Raw genomic sequence first — 24,245 nt, forward strand, 5'->3', positions numbered from 1 at the left:
TATGTGAGATATCCTATTTAGAGCCATGAAAGTTCACGCTATAGTCTTTCTAGTCTAAATATGGTGAAAAAAATTACCTGGGAACAAGAGGGATTAATCTTTTATTGTAAGAACGTGTTGAAATCTTTAACTCAGTGTAGTAAAAAAGCATTTTCTTTTTTGCAGAACACAGAAATTTTGTAAACATTAATCAGCACACATATACTATATACTGAAGTTTGTGTATTCATATAAAGTAAGGAACTTTACCTCCAGTTTCAGTAGCAGGATTTGGGCAATGCTGAATTTGAAAGAATTAGGATTGGTGAATTTTTAGTGGAATATTTGTTGAGATTTCCCCCACTTCCTTTAGTTTTAGATTATAGGCTTTTTAAGGAGGTGATCTATCTCCATAGTATAGGAAAAGTATCTTGGAGGTGGGAAGAAGATGTAACTAACTTGTAGTTAATTCCAGTGTAATTGCAGAGCAGACCTGAAAAAAAATTACTGTTACATGAACTTTAGCTATTAGGGTTGTTTCTGCCTAGCCTTAGAAGGGCACTCAGCATATTGAAGGGCTTGGCCTCAGCTGTTTCCCTGAGGGCCCTGTCTCTGTTGGTAATGGGGCAGTGACTTCTCCATCAGGCAGAAACATCAGAACAGAAACTCAGTGAAGATGCTCTATCCCTTGAAGGAGCCAGCATCCTTTCTCTACAGGTGTGGCTGTTAGATGACTAAAGCTGGATGGATGCTCTTTTTCTTTTTTCCAATCTTCCTGTGACTTTATTTACTTATTTTTTTTAGCAGTAGTAGGAATACTTTCTCATCGACACAATTCTGATGGATGGTGTATATATATTTTAAACATACGATTACTTTCCTGATAATCTTTACACACTGAATTGTTGTGCTTCACCAGTTGATGCTGAAGCACAATGGAATATATTTATATATTTTAATATATATATGAGATATTTATATATTAAATTTAAAAAGTTATTGTCATTATAATGAAAGATTAAACCTACAAAATAGATTAGACATGCAACCTGATCCTGTCGTTAAGAAAGTCTGAAAAGTAGTTTTCTCTCTTTGCAGAAATAGTGATTAGTAATAGTGCCAAATCTAACTATCTATATTGGTCAGTAAAAAGATACTAAAATAGGCAGCCTCATATATTATGAAATTATGATACAGCTTTTTCTTGTTTCAGTGTCATGGAATGCACCAAGTTTTTTGGATCACAGGATTTCATATGCTTTTTAAGGAGTGGGCTGGTGAAAGTGATCAATCAAAGAATTACTTTAGAATGGGTAGTTTAAAATATAAAGAACCTTGTTTTTATGTTTGATTGTTCATGAATAAAAAGTTTAAGAGAAAATCCAATTTTGTACTGCTAGAATTCATTGCAGAGTAGGTATGCATGATAGATAAAAGTGGCAAGAATAAAGTAAGAAATGAGAATATGGATGAGTTAGAAGAACCTGCTTAATCTCTGTTATATCTGATACAAACCTTTTCTGGGGCTGCGTAGGAATACATTTCTAGGGTGGTAAGTTATAAAAAGAAACTGTCTATAAAACTACTGTAAGCTCATATGTAATAGTTTGTTATATAAAAGTGGGGAACTAAATTACAGACAAATTGCCAAGCAATAAAATTGATTAACATTTGATCAAAAACATTCACAGTAAAAATGGCACCCACATATTTTACAGATGATAGAACTATGACTTTGGTGAAAGATCTGCAGTAAAGTAATAAATATAAGTAAATGTATACCAGAAATGTTATATTACACTCTGAAAAATAATTTCTTTGTTCGGACTTTGCCATCAAGTTTTTTGCAATGTGCTCGATTTTTATGGATGGAATAGAATTAAAGTCAAAAACATTTGGAAAACAGCTTTCAGCCTGATGCTTTAAAGAAATCAGAGGTCAAATGTAACCACAAATCAAAATAGATTTTGAAGAGGCTTTAGTAACTTACAAACACAGGAGGTGGTGTACACCAGCTCTTTTCCTTTGAACAGACATTGATTAAAAGCAGTCAGACCACTCACTTCATTCCAGCTGGGGGAATGATAACAGACCCCATTAAAGCCTTTGCAAGTGTCACATAATGTGAGCATGACTTTACAAACCAACAGAGCTTAAAAATGATAATTGCTAACAGATTCAGAAAAGTCAAAATATTAAGGGGCAGTGTATTGGACTTGGATTAGTAACCAGGTATGCAGGAAGAAGTAAAGATGGGCCTCTCCCTTTATTCAGGTTTCAGTGAGTGGAATTCAATTTCCTTATCTTCCATTTATAAGGGCTATAGTCTTAGGAGTACACAGATTTCTGTGAAAAGAGGTACTCCACTGAAACTCTTTAATGCTGATCTTAAATAGGTCCAGAGCCTTAGGAGAAACTATGTATTTAATTGTATTCCTTGAGAAGCAAAAACTACAGAACGCTCTTCAAATTCTGAACGCCTGATGCCATACACAGAATATGAATTCATGAGTATTCTAGAAGAATTCTTTAAATTTTAGGCAGCAATTTATGGATCAATTTAGTAAAAATAGGTTTTTCAGCTTATAACTCGTACTAATCATGCCTTTGTGAACAAACCTGTTTTATTCCTCCCCACTGTCCTGTCCTTCAGCAGGTGTGGAAGTGTTTATTATCACCCCCTTCCAGTCCCTCTGGAAGAGAATTCTTTCTTTCTTGACATCTGTGTGACACTGGACAACTGGTAAAGGATAGACTAAGGCTACTCAGCACTGATGTATAGACATTTGAAAAAACACACAAAAATGAGGTTAACATCTAACATATACATGCAGATTTTGAAATGCATCCCATTCCTTCCATATACTGAAATTCTTTAGAAAAATACAGAATTGAGCTGCCCAGACTTACATATCACTTAACTTATTTTATCTTCCACCTTTTCCTTCAGTTTCACTAGTTTTATTATCTTAGTAGTTCATTTGAATGGGAATTTTACAGGTTGGTTGTACCACACATCCATAAGACTCTGGAACTCACTGGAACCTTTATGTCTACCATTTCTCAGATTCAAAATCCCTGAAACCAGATACAGAAATATGAACTCATCAGTATCCTAATGTAACCAATAATATTAAACTTTCTGTTGGCAAAACCTTCTAAAGACATTTCATCACAATAATCTTTGATATGTGCTCCACTTGGAGTATTTTTAAAGCTTCTTATTGACATAACTCTGTTAAAGTGCTTTTCAAAGTAGTGCTCAGCAGGCAGGTGGTATTGTGCAATATATGTAGTACAAGCTCACATTACAAATGATTTGTCACTCTCAAAACAGAAACTGAAAAAAAGTATCTCAGCAAGGCTAATAAAACCTATTCAGTGAGTCTGCCCAAGAAATACATGTGTTTGTTAGTATGTTGTTTATACAGAAATAGCAGCACTATATAGAACACGATTCTATGACCAGTTGGATTTGGATTTGTCTTCTTTTTATGTGATTTTTATACTTCATGAATCAATATATAGGCCATACTTAAATACTAGGGCTTGGACTATCTTCTTAATTTTCTCATTTATTTGTCTATACACAACTACCTATGCCATAGTTTTCATATACTACTCAGTGCTTTGAAATTCTGCCAAATATTCCTTAAAAAATACTTTAAGAAAGCTTAAAAATAAACACTCTCTGGAGGAAAAGTAAAAAAAAAAAAAACAACAAACAAAAGCAAAACAAAAACCCTGAAACCCAACCAACCCCTCCCCCCCCAAAACAAAACAAAACAAAACATTGAAGGTATTGAAGTGGAATCACTTCTTAGGGGACATAACTGACATGAGTTGCACGGAGCAACACCATACTGCAGCTGGCAAATTAGCTCAAGCCAGGCTATACAGAACAAGACAATATCACTTTCTTCCCACTTACATGTGATCTGATATGATTCAAACAACAGTCTTTTAATAGATACCCTGAAAATTCTCTTGTATCAAAAACCAGTTTATGTACTCGTCTATATCCATTTAGTAATACAACAGATCTACTTACCTATTCTTCCTTTCTCTACAAAGCCATTTAGTGATGTTTAGAAAAATGATTAGAATTTTATTTCTAGAAAAATAACCTTTTTTCTTGTGTTCCCCACAGTTCATGCTTTGAGCCAAAACCTACCCTTGAATAACCACAACAGTCAGCAGCACTGGGAGGAATGGCCAGAAAACTGACAGCAGAAATTCCCACTCTTAGGTTGGCTTATAAAGCATCAGGGAGAGGGGGAGGAGAAGAAGGGCAGAGAATGTTTAAGGGAGTTTCTTGGATGCTGGGCTAGGATGCTGAGAAAGCATGCACCTGCCATATATCTTATCCATTTCACTAAAATGATATTCAAAATCAGGCAATGCTGATATTCCCAGAATTGAAATAATAAATAAAAAGAACTCCCAGCTAAACTATTATCACACTACAGTCTTTATATATAATGTGCTATTTACAGGGAAATACAAAAAGTATTTCATTCATACGAGTACTACAAAGACTACATGTGATGCAGAACAGCTTTTACACTGGGCAAGGGTATGGAACCTGGAGTCAAAAATAATAGTGAATTTCCCCCCACTTACCAGTGCAACAGATGTTCAGTGCAAAACAAACTGTGTTCACTCCCTTTGATTTCAATGTATTTTCTCTAGAAAGTTCCTAACAGAGTCACAGTCATTTTTTCTGTGCTCTCATCAGCAGCACAACAGCTTTGGCAAAGGAAAAGCAGTGAGCTGGCTGCAGAGTGGGAATGCAGAGAATTGCAAGTGTAGAAAAAGTGGAGAAGCTACAAAAATTTATTTTTCCAACAAAATAACTCTCCACAAGCTGTGTAAACTTTTCTTACTAAAACAAATACTCTAAAACACAAAGATTTTACATTTTCAGTGAAACTCACAGTAACATTTGCCTGATTTTACTCCCCTGAAGTCTCAACAAAGAGCCAGCAGATTTATGCTTTCCCAATTACCTGGGTCAGTAAATTCCCTCACATTCCCTGAATGCAATTTTTAAATGGATTTTTAAATTAAGAGACAGAATGTAGAAACAGACTTGGGCTTTTGTTTTGTTTTGAGTTACCTTTGTTTTCTTCAGTAGATTCTCACAGTTTGCTGCCTAACGTGCACACGCACACGAACGCCAACCCACCACCCACCCACTCACATACACACCTCCAACATGTGTGCTCTGTTTACTGACAGTAGAACAAAAATTAAGCTGTGCCCATTGCAATATTACGACCTGAACAGAGAAGAATAATTTATAGTGGTAAGTTCATTATCTTTACCATAACTTTAAAATGCAAAATTTGGTTTGCAAGGACAGCATATGGTATAAGAGTTACACCCTTTATCTCAAGCACTCATCCATATTTACAATAAGTATAAGCTTTCTGCTACAGAAGAAAAAATATTTAGATTGAACACTGTTACAGATTTCCTAAGTGAGGCTAGTTCCAGTTGCCAGTAATTCAAAAGCAAATCTGCTGACTTGGCATTAGGACTCTAAAACAGTGTGATCAAACTTATATAGTAAGAAGGTGTCTGCAGAAATAACATTTATAAACTGTATATACAGTACACAGTACCAGTACATAGAAAATAGATTTTGACTCCATGATCCCCTGTGTGTAAGGCAAGACTGAATTCTGTCTTCATACGGAGACCACCAGAGGTACAAGCAACAAAGTGGTGCTTAAATCAATATGCAAATCAAGTGCATACAAATTAAAAATCAGAGCAGACAAAAAGTTTTAAATTTTTTTATGTGCTGATCCTGGCTTGCTGAATACATGGGAAGTTATTGAACATCAAATGTACCTTTTTTTTTAAAAAACACTAACAACACCTTGATGGCAACAGATATTGTTCAAGTGGCAGCTACCAAAAACAGCTTGAAAAATGTCATAGTACAACATCAGGAACTCTTCAGTTGTACTACACTAATTCATATAGCACTAACCAAAAAAAATAAGTATATGAATAATCTATTTCATGCTATTGCTATGCAAGCAACAGCAATACAAATCAGCATACAGAAGGATACCATATGTTCTGCAAAGAAGAACCCAAGATATTTTCAAAGGGCATTGTTACAAGACTTCAAAGAAACACAAGACTGGCAGAGGCAAGAGTTACTGACGGATGTAAACATCCCTGTTCCACTCTCCTGCATCATTACGTTTTTTCGATATCACTTCCCCATCCTTGTCACAATATTGGTCCCGTGATTTATGACGACTGCGCTGCTTGTTGCATTCATTGTGGTCCTGCTCGCGGTCCCTCTCCCTTGAGCGATGCCGGGATTCTCTGTGTCTGTGTTCACTGATCCCGTGGGACTCGTCTCTGTGATTATGATCCCTGTGAGAATCATAGTGGTCGCCATGCTCATGTGAGTAGTCCTCCTTTGGCTCTACGTAAGCAGAATCTCTGCTGTCTTGTGTTTCTGAGTCAAAAGTTTCTTGCCTGTGAAGGCCTCTGACACCACTGCGATGGTTGTGGTGTTGGCTGGAGGAAGAGCGGTGCTGGGATTTCTTGATGGGCTCGACCCGTGCTTCCTCTTCAATGTGGGAACTGCTGCGCTCAGGGACCGAATGGTCACTCCTCTGGTCTCCTTGAGATCCCTGCTACCAGAAGCAGCAGTAAGGTCATGAGGTATACATTGAAAAGCTTCCCCGATACCAAATTCAACTAGAAAGTACCGATAAAATTTTAAGTACAAAACGATCCACTTTGAATCTAAACTAGGAAAGAAACCATTAGTATTCAACTTTTACTGAAAACTCAGTATTATAATACAAACAATTATTTTTACTCGCATCAGAATGTAGGGTAGCACTTGGGCTATTCTGTGGCACTTTCTCATTTCTTGTGATGTTTCTGACTACTCCAGTCAGCAATAATTGCCGCCACCCTCCAAAGAAAACAAGAGCATGCAGAAACAGCACAAACTGCAGAAAAATTGAGAGGAGATATCATGCCAGGAGAGGGCATATCTCAGCTGAGAGTTTACAGATGCGTGTCTGGAAACAGCCACTATGGGAAAGTGATTTTAGAGGGCTGAGGAGGCGGATTCCAGCAAAGAACCAAAGTACAAAACCTTGGCTCTCAAAGAGTAACTTTTTTTTTAAGGAAAAAAATGCAATTGATTCTAGTATTAATAAAGTTTGTATTATGATACTAATAGTATCACTGACTTTCTGTTTTCTCAGCACTAATTTAATTTCTTCTTGATAATGAAAAATTAAGCATTGATCTTAAAATTTTAAGAACTTGAGAATACAGCCCATTGCCAAGAAAAACAGGAGGAGAGTGATATTATCACATACAAAATTTCCTAGCACACCACTGCTATTAAAAGACCGAAATAAAAATTACCAGGTAATAAACCTACTCTTCACCCGCACAAATGTTTTGAAATCACTGCAAAATGAACAAGTGGCATTATTTACCTCATTTGGGGGTTTCATTACATTAACCTGCTTTTATTGCCAAACCACAGCTAAGGACTTTTCAGGCTTAATAGCAAAAATTTTAATAGTTAATACTGAAATTGAATTATAATTCTCACATGAGCTGAAGAAAGTCAAGACAAAATCATCTCTACTGCCACAAAATTAATGTAGATTCTACCAGAGTTATACAGGCATTTGTTTGTGAGACTGAATACCAAAGTTAGTCTTAAGTTTGCTCTTCTATGTTCAGAGCTGTCTAAAAATAAGGATTGGCCCCAGGGCAGCTTATGGACGTATTTTCTTTCTATTTTGTGGAAAAGAGCTAGGGGAAGGAGGAAAATTTTGTCCTTCAGCTACAGATCCTGGCAGGTGGGTTTCCTAGCAACCCAAAAAGAAAAATTATGGGAATTTGGAAAGAAAAATAATCCCTATTTAATCAGAAACTTATAAAAACCAGTGTATTTCAATCAGCAATTTGGTAAATTTGACAAATCTTAATTTTCAAAGACAACACTTTGTTACATAAATTTCGGAGAGACAAGCTGGGTTTCTAATTTGAAACAAACAGTATAGATGAGAACAAAGTAACAGGAATAGCAGTGGAATTTCTTATTTGTTCTTGCTTTTGTGACTCTCAAGATGATTCTGATTTGCGAGAAAGGAATATAGTAATTGTAAACATGAATAAATCTGTTCAAGGTGAAATGAAATGACTCAACAGAGGTGAATTGTAAATGAGTTCAGCAAAAGAGTTCAAAGCAGTGCCTGCTCTGCCTGTGTAAACACAACTTTTATCAGTTCATCACCATGACTAGTTTTAAGGCACATAAACATAGTATACATGTGAAACCCTATAGTTTTCATGTGGTCAAATGCAGGTACCTATACATAATCATGACTAATAAAATCTCATTGCTGTGGTTTGAGAACAAATGCAAAATTTGAACCTGCATTGGAAACACTGCTACCTGTACAAGGTCAGAATGCATCTTCTGTACTATGCTGAGCACATGTGAAGGAACACAGTGAATAAATTTAGAACTAATACCTGCAATTTCAGAATAGTGTTAGGGCTGTTGAGATTTATGGGCAAATACATTGATAGTAACTTCCATTAAATATTACAGGGACACTGAACAGGTAATGTGTGAATCTGGACTGGAGTCCAGCTTCTTGGTTCATAAGCAAATTTGGGCTCTGATTTGGAATAGATTCTTCAGTGAAGGAATTTTAGGGCCCAATTTCATAAAGTTTTCTGTCTAAAAGAGAAAGTTTGAGATAATCCTATTTCAGCATTCAGTTTGTACTTTCAAGGAAGCAGGGGTTCTTGGAAAGAAGTTTAAACAGTGTGGAAAGAGGAGAGAGAAGCCTTTGTCCACTGAGTGAACTTGCCTTGCTCCTTATTTCCAGTGGTCCCTGTTCCCCTGCACCGTATGTGTGTGAGGTTGCTCCAGTCCTTTTGGAGTTAGCCAACTATTTCCATACAGGTTTGCTCCAAAGCTCTCCCTCAGATACACACAAGGTGTAAGGTCTTTGCCTATTTCATTTCAAACCGTCCCAGGAGGCCTCATGCCTTCAAGCACCTCGTGCCATGCAATGCACACAGGCAGCTTCATGCTGTAAAAATGCCCCTCTGGCAGCTGGCAACACAAATACCTCCTTACAATGTACACTGGGGACTTAAAAACCCACTTAAAAACTCAAAATATGTTTCACGGCAAAGGGGCACTGCATTGGCCCCAGGGGAGGATGACTGCAGTGTGAACGTGGCTCCCCCAGACCAAAAAACTGGTGGCTTTTTCCTGCAGAGCAGTCCAGAAAAACAGCACAGGCACAGATTTAAATTCTCTAAACACACGGTCTTAACACTGTTGAAAGAATGGGTTCTGTCACCATCATTAAAAAATAGACCCACTCTGTGCCCAGGCAATGACAAGCTCAGGTTTGAGATGTCAGCAGAAGATATATTGTAGGAAAATGAAACCAAAGGAAAAGTTTTATGTTCCATAAGGGACGCCTGTTGATTCATACTTCTATATTAGTAGACCTACAAACAAACTGTGAAACTGAAAATACACCATCATTTTTAGTCCTTAAAATAAAAATCTGTTAGTTTGTAAGGAGACAGCACAGCATTCAGAAAAGTGTTATTAAAAGTCTGCATATTTCCTCCAGAGAATGTGGTTAATACAATGAGTATGTGAGCTATAAATCCACACCCGAAAAGCATAAAAAGACTTGAGCAAAATAATTTAGAAGTTTACAAAGCAGAGAAAGTTTATCTAGCAAGGCTGCACACAACAATACTGAATTTCATACTCAGAAATTCTTCCAGCTCACATTTTTTTCAAGGTGTTTCAGCTCTGAGGACAGAAAAAAAAGGCAGAAATGAGCTAGAGCTTACAGTCTCTTTTCCCGCAACTGTGTCTGAAAGCAAGAGTAGGAGATTCACCCTCCAAGTTGGCTAAAGAAATTTTTCTTGTTAAAGAACAAACTTGCCAAGTCTGTGGTTTTCTAATGAGAAATAAATTATTTGACAAAGAAGTTGTTTTGCAAAACCATAAAAAATGAGCACAACATTTTTTTTCATTTTAATTTGGGTGCAGATAAATTTTTTCCTTTGATTTTTCTAAAAGGAGGTATTTTTCTTAGCAAAAGTTATGCATTGTAACTTGCATATGTATATAATTTATGGGCATATATTGAACTTAGGTAGAAATTTAGATGCAGCAAGCCATTATTTGATCTGGGACAGATATATTTTATCCCCCTCTGTGAACTTCTCAGCCTCAAGGAGTCACTCACTACTTCTAATGAAGTGGTGAAGTAGTTTAAACACTTCATTTCATATCATACAACACATATCCAAAGGAAAGCATCTCCTTATGCTGAACACCTCAATAAAATTATACAAACCAAAAGCCAAAGGAGAATAGAAGGGACATAATATGCCCATATCAACAGGCACATCAGTGCAGAGGCAGGAATAAAGCCTGCTTTTCCCAGCTCACAGGAGAGTGTCCTCTCTGTTCAGAACATAGAGCCTCTCTCAAGGTCTTTCTGCACAATGTGCAGTGCAGTGGGACTTGGATCTGACATAAGAGTTTGGCTTGAAGGAAGCCTGTACTTTTCACAGCACTGGCCAATGAATAAAAGAACAAAATAAACACTGGAAGGGCCACTTTGACCTTGAGTCTTTACTAATACAGTCAGTCATCCTCAACCTCAACAATTCTACAGCCTGTGGGAAGACTGGAACAGATTTCCCTCCAACATTTGTGGACCTGCCCTGTACACAACCCAGTCTGTCATGCAGGGCCTCTGGGGCCAGGATCTGCCTATTAGCAACAGCGTGCCCATCAGTCAGAAAGTTACCAGAGGCTGGAATGTTCACAGTCTTAGTCTAGATTTCTCTGACTGGATTACACATGGCCAGATATAAAAATGCTTGTGGCTGGTACACATATTACTGGCACAGTGGTGTCCTGGGCACAATAAAACCTGAAGTATTCCATTTCACATCAACATATGTTTTCAGTCAGACCAGCTTAGTCCTTGGAATCAAAACCAGCCCCCTAGCCAACACCCAAACACATGCTACTATGAATACAATAACACTAACAGTAACATGCTTGCATTTGCCTTTCTTACTGAAAATTGGTGAATGTCGACTGAAAAAGCTTTTACTCTATCAACAATAGGAAAACATATTCAGCATATTCTAGTATCAGCCTAACCCTGTGCTTTGGAAGGAGAAAAAGTTGACAGAAGAAAAAGAAGAGATGGCATAAAAACTGTACCTGTAAATTAATATTTGGACCTGGGCTAATAGGAAGAGTGGCTGTTGCAAGTGTGCGAGTGAGAAGCTGGTTAGGAGGATTGCTGCTCGGTGGATGTGTGGCCTTCCAGTAGGCTTCCAGATAGTCAGCAAGGTGCTCACAAGCATCTTCAAGCTGGTTCTCATCAAGAATTACATCAAACATTTCCTGATAAAGGAAAGGTTTAAGTGAGAATAATCACCAGGTAAAGGGAGATCAGCTAGAGACACTGATCACACTTTTATAATCAAAAATGAACCACATTTTTAGTACTTGCATTAATATGTTTTCTTCATGTGTTTTTCTGGATGCAGTTGATAAAAAACACTGTAATCATAACTATGCACTAATCATAACATAGCACTAATGTTACACTTGCTAAAGCAAGGCCTTGTGACTTCCACATAGTAATGCACAAACAGTCAAGGAAGACAGGGAAGAAGCAGCTTGAACAAATCTTAAATTTACAGAAATAGCAAATAAATATTGAAAAATTAACTATTGAAAAAGAAATGGGATGGCAAGAAAGGGATACAGTCCCCCTGTAGAATAACTATAAGAAAGTGAAGGCAAACTAGGACCAATAACTAACAACAGTAAGAATACAGATCATTCTGTTTCCAAGTGTCATACAAGTGTTAGGTAAGAAATTAGTCACACAATCTTCTGAAGTTAGGAGGTGAGTTTCATCCATTTCTTCCCTGGTCAGGGAGCAGAAGGCAGCTTTGAGGGCTTATGCAGGTCTCCAACGTTCCTCATTGATTTCCAGGGGTCCTGAGCATTGCTTAACAGAGCTGCTTGAACTTAAATGATGAAGACATTCCCTTCACTCAGCTCCGTAACTATGGCAAATTATATCTGCAACTGAACTGTACTCCATCTATCTTCTGGTTTCTTACCCACAGACTGACAGCGGAGTATGCAGGCAGCAATGCATGACGGGTTTAAAACACAGTTGGGGTGTCATCACTTTATCAGTGGAAATTGAGAGAATTTGCTTCAATGCACATCTGAAGAACTGCAGAGCTGTCAGCTACGCAGCTCACTCAGCTCTTTGCAAAATCCCTGACCAAGAACATCAGCAGTGGTGGGCTATGCTGACAGATGTCCCATAGGAAGCTACTCAAATCATTGGCCTTACTCTAAACTACCAGATAAAGAACAGTCACTAAGAGGGTTCAGTTTTAGACCAATATACCCCTAAAACTTACCAAGTAAAACAAATGTTCAGTTTACTGAAGCATGGACTGCATCAGCACACATCCTCAACAACTGATTATGACCAGGACTCTTTTCCCCCTGCACCCTAGTGTGGAGCCCTAAGACTTCAGGAGGTGTTGTGCAAAAGGCAATAGTTAAACATGGCCAGAAGAGGGCAAACATTCCTGAAAATTATGTAATGAACTTCATGCTTGGAAAGAAAGGCACCTTTCGGAGACAAGACATATATTAACTGTAACTCACAGGAGGACACTGTGCCAGTTTATCAGCTGCCACCATCTGAACATTAAGGTGTTTGGCCTGAGACTTCCCTCGAGATTTTATCAACCTCTGTAAAACCTGTGAAAAATAAGACATTAAAAAAAGTGAGCAGACTCAGATTTAATATACATATATAACCACTTAAAATGTTTAGATCTGAAACTGCTCACATGAGCAGAGCAAATTCTTCATTTTCTGGCTTTAAGAACATTTCCCATGTTCCCTCATCCAGGATGTGCTAGTTTTCATTTACATCCAAATATCTCCTTTCCTTTACAAGCACTAAAAAGTTCCACTCCTGTCTTTTTTTTCCCTGCTACTTCTGGCTTAATTTGTTCCTAAGTTTAATATTTAAAATTGATCTCCTGAGTTCTCTTCCCACAAATTCATTTTTCTATTCCAAATGCCCCTTCACAAGGTCTGTGCATATTTTTTACACACAGTGAAAGAGTTTATTATCAGATGTTAAAGTTTAGCAATCAGTCTGATACTCATTCAGTGAAAATCATTATTTCATTTCCGTATTATTTTGATTTAACAAACCATGAGCACTACTTATGTGATTGATACTAAAAAGTGCAATTCCAATTTAAAAACTCATTGGAGCTACAGCATCTTTTCCAAAACAGGTTTTGGTTAACATTTGGTTTTGATTATTAATGCATTACTCTCCAAAGGGAAGCAGCAACAACATATAGCTCTGACCCTAAATGAGGACATGTGATTTTCTGCATTTAAGCCCCGCCCCGCCCCCCAAAAAAACCCAAACAAAACCCTGAAAGAACATGAAGTTATCTAAAACATTTACCTTAGGAGAAGAAATCTTTACATATACTATAATGGGAGCCAGAGAGGTTTTGCTCAGTTGAGCTGGGTGGTTAATGGTATCAGCATCAAGCACTACCAACTGCAGTGTCCTGGCTAATTCAAAAATCCGTTCAATTTCACTTTGAACTTCAGCTGCAAAGTAGAAAATTGGAGTTATGAAAATACTAAGAGGTTATTAACTTTAAGAAATATAACACTGTAGCAGACTGGTGTGTTGCTCCTTCTCTGGGTACAGGAGTTGTTATCCCTGCAGGTCCCTGGAACAGTAGGGTAATGAATACAGCATTAATGAGAACATTTCACCTCTGTTCTGCTGCCCTTGCAGGCACTCTCACCTCACCAATTCCTGCTATTCCAGCCTGGAGAGATAATGATAACACCTTCTCATATGACCCCAGACCATGTATATAAGAAAAATGGGGCAGGAATGCTTGCTGCATCAAATGACAACCTTAATACGCCACAAAATCTGCCACATGGAAATAATGTCAGCTCAGACTTCAATCTTACCCAGTAACCAGTTTGCTTAAACTGGAGTGCCTGAGATAGGCATTAGGAAGGACTGATTACTATAATAGCAGCAACTACTGTTTTCCCATTTACTTCAACTCACCAAAGCTATGGAGAAGTTTTTTTTTCTACTGACCTCAGTATGGTACCGTGTTAAAAATTTGGCTATTATGTGTAAAACACTTTTATAAGAAAAAATAACGGAATAATCCAAATAATGCTATGGTATCCTCCTCACAATTCCAGGAGCTATGGGAAGCTGATTTTCTCAGAGGAAAATTATCATCTTTTCTTCTGGCAGTCATGCTCCCAGCTCCTCAGCACCCTGTCTGATTGGCAGTACTTTCCAGGGCAAACCTCTCCAAGACAGATGGGCTGCATCCGCTTTCACAAGTGGTGCAGAAACTGTCTTCATTCCCCAGTGAAACAAAACTACATCTTATTATAGAAAAAATCATCTTTGAAATGAAATCACATTTTCCTGCTCAAATCTTGCTACTGGCTGATTCACAGAGGAATTAGAGAGGCTGGGTGATTTATGCAAGTCTATAAAGAAAGTCATTGGGCCAGACAAGACTAATTCATGTAGGTTTCCCTTTAATGGTTGTGCATGCTTCATGAACCAATATCAGATTAGATATCTAGCCCATAAAAAGAAAATATTAGAAGACAACCCACAGAGACTTAAAGGTCAAGAAGAGGTACCAAAAATTTAACAGACAGTTTCTTGAAATTACATCATTGGCCTTTAATCTGTCATACTGGCAAAAGCTTAACTTTTGCTTGAAAACCCAACCTATCTGATCTGGCTAGGAGAGAGTTTTCTACATCAAATTGTTTCTTTCAAGAGATATTAAGAGATTGATTTTGTTCTATCTTATAATAGCAACTGAATAAATAAAGTACTATAAAAAGGTTGCAAAATTTCCAAGAGAGAGCAAGACATCCCAGCTAGTATTTTGCTTCCAAATCAATAGGTTGTTTTATAAACAAAGTAACATTTTAATGCTCATCAGAAAATCTATATATGGTATCCTATATTAGAGGAGGTGGACATTGGATTGGATTTATTAGAGATCACTTCCAACTGTTCGTGGTTACCTGCAGTTTTGAGTGAGCACATACAATCAGTCTTTCACAGCAGTGAACATTGTGAGATGTGCACAGTGTGGTATGGAAAACATCGATGCATGCTTTCCTGATGGTCAATAAAAGCACTGTAGTCCTGCTGCTGCCTGAATTAGGACTACATTTTTTAAGACAGAACTTCTGATGGTTCTTGGCACATTCCCAATTACATGTTCTACAGTATTTTGCAGAGATACGGCTGAAATCACTGAATATTACTGTCTCAGAGTTTTAACAGAAGATAGTCAATAATCTATCCCTCATTTAAGTTCAACTAGAATAAACATATCAGAGATAATTTGTCACACTGTTCTGATGGTGAATTTAGATTGCTTTCCTGTAATTTCAAACCAGGCTCAACACTTTAGTCAGTATAAAAATATTAACGTATCATTTTAAGGCCATTCCAGACTGCTAAAAACTCTTGTTCAAGACAATTTATAACCAGCAATATCTGTATCTATGCTGTTGTATCGTAATTTTGTCTGGGGAAGCAGCATTTGCTACACTGCTTGAAGCACTTTTCTGCCATTAGAGAACACATCTCTGTGGACTAGATTTCTTGCTATGCTTTTTGAAATGCCCTCTGCCAGGGCAGAGTATACCTCAGGGTATGTTCTATTGTGAAACACACCCATGGCAATAACTGCAGGTAACTATGGTCCTATCAACCAAAAAGTTTCCTCTTGAGGCTGAAGATAGAGATCTTTTTCATCAATTAAAACGTATTTCAGTAGTTCTTTTCTTAATTTGAGTATAGAAGAAAACTCCACTGCATGGTTGATGAACTAAAAGATGAGCCTCTACCTCTCCAGTCAGGAATGGATGGGAAAATGCCAAAGGAATAGCTGAAGAGGTCCTGATCTCCTGTTCTTTAGAGTACTTCTTCAGCTTCTGGAAAAACTTTCATTTTGCTTAAAATCTTCTTTGAATTCCAACTTTACAAGATTGTTGCAAATACTTACATAATAGTAGCTTCTCTTTTTAGATAACAAGGCTTTATCGACTGCTACTGCTTTGGTTTTCATTTTTTCTTTAGAACAATTCTCTCAAAAACCAAATTTTCTACCTGTTAAAAATTCCTTTACAACAAGACATTCATCACAAATTTTCTCTCAGACTTTTGCCCAAAGTAAGCAAAGAACTCAAAAAGTCATGTGGGGATAGTAACAGAAATGTCACTGGTAATTAAAATAGGGAGCTGAGAACAGTGACAGTGTAGTATCTTCAAAGCAGCACAGTAATAGCTTTGCAATTTTCCCACCTCCATGAATACCATCTATTTATAATAATGTCCCTTCTTATGTACTGGAGAGGCATAAGAGTGAAGCTATAACACTAAATGCCAATAAATTTTATTTGCCAATCATAATGAGAGGCATAAAAATAATTCGAACTACTGTAACAATCATGAAATGCTGACAGCCCAGCTACAACACTCAAACCCAGAAATCAGATACCAAATTTTAAAGTGACCCTTACAATCTATTTCATATGGTCTCCTTGGTAACCAGGAAGTGAACATATTTTAAATGACAGGAGCACTCAGCTATTTATTCCATACAATAAGGAATAAGCTCTAAGAAAGAGTAAGTACACGCCTCCCAGAGAACTTTACATACAGCACATTTAAACTTACTTCCAAATATTAAATACCAGTATCACTACTGCACCTTGAACAGAAATTCAGTGCAATGAGAGGATAATAAATTGCCTATCCTATTTTGGGGATAACAAATATTCTTTACATCAATTGGACCTCACAAATGAATCCCAAGAAAAAATCTTTCCCAGTTCACTACAATAATCTCACCTAAAATACAGGCAAAGATACAACAACATTTTATCCCTGCCATCTTTATCTCTTTCATTAATAACATGATGAACTGCAGTGGAACTTAGGGTCACTTATGTAATGCTACGGTACAGGAACAGTCTCTATGCTACACAGCTGGAGAAACACAACCTTCCTGCAAACCTGGCCTGCATCCACAGCAGCCAGGAGTCACCAGGACACAGCTTGATGGAGCAGTGGCTACACCAGCAATTTGTTTCAGCAAGACTCTGATGAAATGGCAATTCCATGACAGGTATGAGATGGAAAATGGACATGCATCTGGCCTGCAAAGGCCCAAGTGAAGCACAAAATACTGCTTAGAGGCAGCAAAGAAATTTTTGTCTTCACGAGGAGCGGTGAAATTCACATACTCTCAAGTGAGCACAGTACTTTGATATCCTATTACATTTGACCTTGTCTTCTGTCTATGGTATTGGTGGCTCTTTTGTTCATTGAAACAGATATGTGAATTATGGTTTCAACTGCAACAGGCACAGAGACAAAGCATTCTAGTTTGTTTTGTTTTTTTTTAAACAGGGCTCCTGATATTACAGACATATGGAATGAAAAGAACATAACTCTGTCAATGTATGCAATACAAAATTATTAGCAACACCTTACACAAATGGTTTTGAAATAATTTTATAAATTAAGGAGAACAGCTATAAGTAAGCATTCTTTTTCATGCTAATTCTTTTATACAAACACAGTTACTTAAAAATAATTAACCTCTAAACTCCATTACTATTATTAAAATAATGAGAAATTTAAGGCTACCTCAGGATTTCCAGAACAAAGGTGAAAGAAAAAATGTAGTTTTTATTCCAGTGCCTTAAAACCACATAGAAGATCTTGCACCAAAAAAACTGCTAGAAAAGAGTACCAGTCAAATATGAAATCCAAGAAAATTTAAAAAGGAAGTGATAATTATTGAGCTGTGCCTGCACAAATCTCTAATGAGAACAAAATCATGAGCTTGACTGACAGAATTAAAATTTCAAATTTTAGTTTGTGAGCATGTGTACGTATACACATGCTTAATATTGAGTGAAAAATCACCAGTGTCTCTCTCCATGTGTCTGCTTGCTGCTGTAAGCAGAATGCAGGTCACAGCAGGCTACCCCAGACTGCACCAGGGATCTGTGCTCACTGGAAACAAAGCAATGAGGCCGGGGAGCTACCGAGGTGATCCAATAAGCTACAGGGGGGTTGAGCACAGCAGAACAAGCTAAGAAGAAACCCTACACGTATATGTAAGTGTTTGGCCTGTTTCTTCTCATCTTCCTCTTCCCTCCTCTCAAGCAGCACTGCTGCTCTGGGCAGGCAGGGAGTGCATGGGGGCTTGGGCTGGGCAGTGTCCATGCCTTCCCCAGGCAGGGAGGTTCTGTCCCACAGTCTCCAGGCTGAATTACATGACCCTCCTCACACCATAGGGTGTCCCAGGACTGGGGAGCAGAATGCTTTGTGCCTCTGCTCCAGCATATCCAGCTAAGAAGGAAAACATAAGCAAGAGGGAATAAATGGTTTAGCTTAGTCCTCAGGCAACTGGTCAAAAGATGCCTGGATTGCAGGTGTTTTAATCAAATGTCTAACCTAAATGTAGTTTTGTGGATATACTTAGATTTCCCTGTTCTCCACCAAATACCTTAGCCACTAGCTTGTTACGCAAAAAGGGGAGGGTGGGAGTGGGAGGATGACAATATTTTCCAGGAAAAGTGGCTGCATGTGTTACTCATGCCTAACAGATGGGGCTCCTGCAAGGAATAAGGCAGAAAGGAGAGAAGCAAGTCTGCTGCTCTGCCTGGAGCTCCTGTCTGGGCTCTGCTGAAGGGGAGCTGTGGGGCGAGGTGCTGCAAGAACGCAGGGTTTTCCTCCTCCTGCCTGCTGAGGCTCAGTTTAGGCTTTTAATGTACACACACGTCCAAGTGGTATTGACAGAAACGATGTCATGTTTGGAAACCTCAACATAACCAAGATCTATTTATAATGGACTAACAACTCCTGAAATGCAGCACTGTATTATGTGAAAATATAAAACATAGTTTCATTTAAAAATATTGAATGGCACATAAAAATGACTACTTCCTGCCTCATTTCTCTGGACTAGCAAAACAATAGCATTCATGGAATGATGCTTCTTATGCCAAGTTTAAACTGGAAGTAAATTTTAACAGCCTATGAATGGAAAAGATTGAAAGCAGCAGATTGCAGCAGTAACAGAAGTGGCTGAGCACTGCATAAGGGTGCACTGAAATGACTGTGCCAGGAAGAACCACAGCAGCTCCAGAAGTTGCCTTGCAGCAGCACAGCACTGCTCCTATCATCAAGCTCCCCTACACTCTGTTAAGGAGTAATTGTAATAGGAAAACTGGGCAAAGAAGCAGTCTAACTTTTTTACTTTTGTCCAGGGGATCAAGCAAGTGTTGTCTCTACACAGTTCATTCAGAATGGGTATCATCATGTCAGGCTGGCAGTAACTTGTATATTTGTGCACCATGCCTCATTACTCAGCGCACTGCTATAGGTTTTTATTGATCTAGTCCATATCTAGGCACCGAGGAAGTGTTCCCTTGGACTATTGTTTTTTTCAGAACAAACATAAATAAAAATTTTCAGCCTTTCTCACAGATAGGATGTGAAACTACTCCATCCCTGGCTATTCAACCCCTCCTGCTGATGGTGTGCCACTCATAAAACATTTACGTATTCTCTGAGTGGGAGAGATACTGACTCTGCAGCCTGATGCACAGAGTGGGAGGCAAAGCACATGGATTCCAGTTCCTTCTCCAGAGAAAGTTTAATTATTATGCAAAGTGCATAGAACTCAGGAGGACCAACCAACAGCCATCCTAAAGGTGATCCCTGACATGGTAATGGGAATGTTGAGTCCATGCCTCTCTTAGCAGAGAACAGAACTGACCCAAACTTCTTTGCATTCTGGTTAAACAACACAAACTTTTAGTCTTGGATAAAATGAGGACACAAACACCAACTTTAATCAGTTCCACAAGCCCAGGAGAAAGAAAAAAACCCTGGATCAATTCAATCTACAGTGTGAACAGTTTTAAGGGAAGCAAACTGTGCTCTTAAACAAACAGCTAACTAGCTAAAAAGATTTTATTCATCTGTCCAAGTGTCCTGTCTATTACACAGATATACACAGCCTTAGAAGTTATTCTAAAACATTGCTACACTACATTGTCTTGAGCACATGTTTTGTTTCAATGTAATTATCAATTACACATATTTCTGTGCAGTATCATAAGAAAATATATGGACAGGTTGGTAAGAGTTATCTCTAATTTACAGAAATCATTTTTTTTTATCCTCTCATATACCCTTTGAAAACACTGGAGGAAATTTCATTAAAATATTTTCCCATATTGTATCAAAACCTTATTTGCAAGTTATAGAATATTGGAAAGTTAGTAACAAACTACTAATACAGAACTACTAAAGAATTCATTAGGCAGATGTTAAGAAAATGAAGGCTGTCCCAGCAGGATAAAAGAGTATTTTGGGACATGTGAGACTGATAAATTATAATAGGTTCACTAACTTCATGCTACTCTTTCCCCATTTGCAGGCAAAAAGAAGCGTGTCTACATCCTTGTGAAAACCCAAAAGCTCTTAGCTGCTATTTTACAGCATTCTGGTTCAAGGCAGATTCAGGTCTACCAGGTTAACATATTTAACACTTGAGGGTGAGAGTTATTGACATTTGTAACAGCTGTCTTGGAGATAAAATTGTAAAGGGACAATCAGGATTTTCCATAACACATTGAACATCTCCTTTATTTTCTTTGAACTATATTAGATCTCTGAGTCTTTGGGAAGGAAATGCACGTTTGGTTAAGTCCAAATTTTGCATTCCTGTTCCTTGGTCTCTGTAAGTAATGAAGGATTTTTATGAGGCCTAGCTAGCACTCCTTTAAATTTATCTTTCATTTATAGCTGAGGAAACCTTTACTTGAAACTTATATTATACCACAACTGTCATTAAATTACCAGACATGGAGAACACATAGTAATATCATATATGTACATAATATACTATATATATATATGTATGTATGTATATACACACACACACATGTATATATATTTAACAAATAAATTGTTACCATAGTTTCAAGCATTTGATAGGCTTCTCACACAAATATCAAGGGGAAAAAAAAAACCCACAAGGCTGAAACTTGCACAGATAACCCACTACTATTTCTTCGAGCATTTATATTTCATTTTCAGAAGACAAAACTTTGGGGTATCAACCTGATAATGCGAATAGAAGTTCTGTACACTTTTTTGAGACAGCCTTCCAAAGGTAGGTGCTCAGCTGCACATGCAAACTGGGTGTGTGTAATGCCTAACAGGTTACTGCATATGCACACGGAAAGCAAACAAACAGACACCCGGGCACGTGATGGCAATCGATTTACCATGAACACAATGACACATTTTACATCCACAGTCACACATCTGTGTTAGAATAGTGCACAAATATCAGAAATAAGGAATACCTAATCTGTAGTGTTCACTTGTCAATGTCAACTCTATTTTTAGAATTTCTTGAAAATAAAGAAGGAAAACCAGCAAGGTTTTCTAAAAGAAAGACTTAGAAGCACAGTACAGGGTTGGTTTTTGTCTGTCAGTGAGCCAGATGCAAGAAACACACAGTGGTTCTGTCAGGTATAATAAAGCACTGAACACAAAACAGCAGGAAAAGTAATTTGCAAGCTTGTATACATACCTAAAACATCTGGAAAGGGAGAGCATTAATGAAGCAAAGAATGGAAAAAGCCAACACAATCAGGTTTTGTACAAAGCATACAGCATGAGGTAAGCTTATAACAAGTGTAACATACACAGAAAAAAGTTTGGGTTCTTTTGACAAAGAAATGCAGCAAAAGCACAAAGCTGGTTCAGTTTCTGCAAATGGCATGTGTCCATATAAAAATTTAACTAAGCCAATTTGGGCTGATTTTCAGATGAACAAGATTCAACTATGTACTCTACCTTCTTGAAGAAAAAATCTGTTCAAAACTACAGATTTTTTCTAGGCTTTTAAAGAAATTTGCCCTTTCCTTTGATTTACTTCTAACATCTCATGTGTTAAAACATGTAACAATACTGACAAGCAAACATTCCTCTTTACATCAAAACAAGCTTAATTACACAGCATCCTGTCTCAAGCCAGGACAGAGAGGAATAAGACTAAATCTTTATGAGTCAGACACAATTTTAAAAAAGTTCTCGAGAACATTAATTTTATACTAGATATTCAGTGGCAGCATTGGTTTCCAATGAGTCAAATCCCAAGTCTATTTTTAACTGATTCCATTACAAAAGCAAACCATCAGTCGATAGGTGTGTGTACCATTACAAGCTGATTGAGACTCCCTTATAATCCTGTAAATCCAGTTCCTTGTGGCCATTCCTATTTCTGATAATCACATTGTTGGTGTACATCTCTTTGAAATTAATTCTAGTTTGTGTATTAAATAATTCCAAAGAACAGTGCTCATTTCAGTTTTCTGTGCTATGTACAACATTGCAGACCTGTATTGGGTGATAAAGTAAGAGTTCTCAAAAAGAGGTACATTTATTTCCCAGAGAAAAGTATTTGGTATTAATATATTAAGCACCTTTGTACTACCTTAAGTAATTGATAGAACACTTATTAAAATATATAGTTCAACTAATATTAACCATTAATATACAATAGTTTAAAAACAATAAAATCTTTTCAGAAGTCTAAGAAATAGCCTTCTCTGCTGCAGTTTCAACTGCTGCTCACAAACGTGATCATAAGTGAGGGGTAGATCAGTGGCCTGGCTGCATGAGGTACCACTACACAAAGTTTCATGAGTAAAGAAATAGCTTTCCATTTTCCACTGAGTCTGGAAGGAAGGACGGATTTGGATTAACATAAAGCAGTTCTGGGGAGCTATATTTGCTATATATATATATATATATATATATATATATATATATATATATATATATATATATATATATATATATATGTATGTATGTATGTGTGCGTGTGTGTGTGTATATTTGCAAAAAGGCATTTTTAAATTATACCAGATGTAGGAATAAACCACATCTCTGTCCATGTGCCAATGACTGTTCAAGGAGGAGAGAGAACAGAGCAACTCATCTCTCCACATCTCATAGCCGTGCAGCCAGAAGACTCGTTCAGAGCAAACCAAAATAAACAAAAAACCCCCGTTTTTCCTTAACAAGAAAAAATTTATATTGTGATAAATACCAGTTTTAATTTAAATACATAGGCCAGAATTAAGTCATTGTAGATAATCTGGATGACAAAAAATGCCAAACAAACAACAAAATAACAAAAAACAAACAAACAAAACAAAACAAACAAAGAAACCAGTACAAATTTCGTATGTGCTTAAATTCTGGAGGTTTTTTTTTTTCCCTTCCCCACTCTCCCCATTGCTCCCCTCCCCTCCCCCCCCCCCAAGTGAAAAGACCCTATTATTTTAATTTTATAGAATGGGAAAGGTAGGTAGAGAAAAATAATTTGTTTTCCAGGACTCTGAGCAGACCTGCAGCAGAAAATAACTAATGTGATGTGAGTCCTGATTTAATGATATATCTATAAAAATTATATTAGTAGAGAATACCATTGGCTGCATAAATAAAATACAAAATGCCAAAATAGCTCTCCTAAACCAAATCCTTTGTGATCTGTATTATAGAAGAGCACAATCAGGAACATATAATGTAGTTGTTCCTTTAGGGCTGCTGTCTTATTCAGTATGCAACTCCATACACTGTCAACTTATAAGAAGCCATTGAATAATTTACTTTCTCTTCATTGTCAAATACGTGTTTCACATCTCATTTGGAACACATGGCTCTAATCTTTCTCTGAGAACAGAATGCATAAAATATTTATGGGCTATTTTGTGGAGCTTGCTGTAGTGGTACATGCAAAAAAAATATTTTTCCCTTTTAAACATCTCAGTTAGGTGAGAAGCTGAAATTATTCGTATACTCCAAAGAGAAAATTGAATTACAAAGAATAATCACAAGTTATGAATAATTCGGGGGATCAATTTTCAGAAATGTAGTGCCTGATTCTTCAGAATAATTACCAGTAGAAATTATATTCAGAATAGAAATATAGGAAATCCTGAT

The 24,245-nt window shown here is 37.3% G+C and overlaps 2 protein-coding genes across 5 annotated transcripts in view; both read right to left on the bottom strand.

Moving 5' to 3' along the window:
* The window catches only part of ARL5B (ADP ribosylation factor like GTPase 5B), a 40,078-nt gene extending 37,356 nt beyond the window's left edge, over window positions 1-2,722 (bottom strand). Inside the window, exon 1 of the mRNA XM_062507499.1 lies at window positions 2,718-2,722. The gene's annotated coding sequence lies outside the window, so the exon portion shown is untranslated. The remainder of the gene's footprint in view (window positions 1-2,717) is intronic.
* A 3,258-nt stretch (window positions 2,723-5,980) lies between these two features.
* Window positions 5,981-24,245, bottom strand: part of CACNB2 (calcium voltage-gated channel auxiliary subunit beta 2) — a 242,210-nt gene continuing 223,945 nt past the window's right edge. For all 4 annotated transcript variants that reach the window (XM_062494478.1, XM_062494461.1, XM_062494486.1 and 1 more), the window contains 4 exons: window positions 13,581-13,732; window positions 12,755-12,850; window positions 11,273-11,458; window positions 5,981-6,641 (listed from right to left, as the gene is read on the bottom strand). In XM_062494478.1, coding sequence (XP_062350462.1) covers window positions 6,153-6,641; window positions 11,273-11,458; window positions 12,755-12,850; window positions 13,581-13,732 — 923 coding nt within the window. In that variant the 3' untranslated portion in view covers window positions 5,981-6,152. The remainder of the gene's footprint in view (window positions 6,642-11,272; window positions 11,459-12,754; window positions 12,851-13,580; window positions 13,733-24,245) is intronic.

This window comes from Cinclus cinclus, chromosome 1 (genome assembly GCF_963662255.1).
Source record: "Cinclus cinclus chromosome 1, bCinCin1.1, whole genome shotgun sequence".
Classification (NCBI taxonomy): Eukaryota; Metazoa; Chordata; class Aves; order Passeriformes; family Cinclidae; genus Cinclus; species Cinclus cinclus.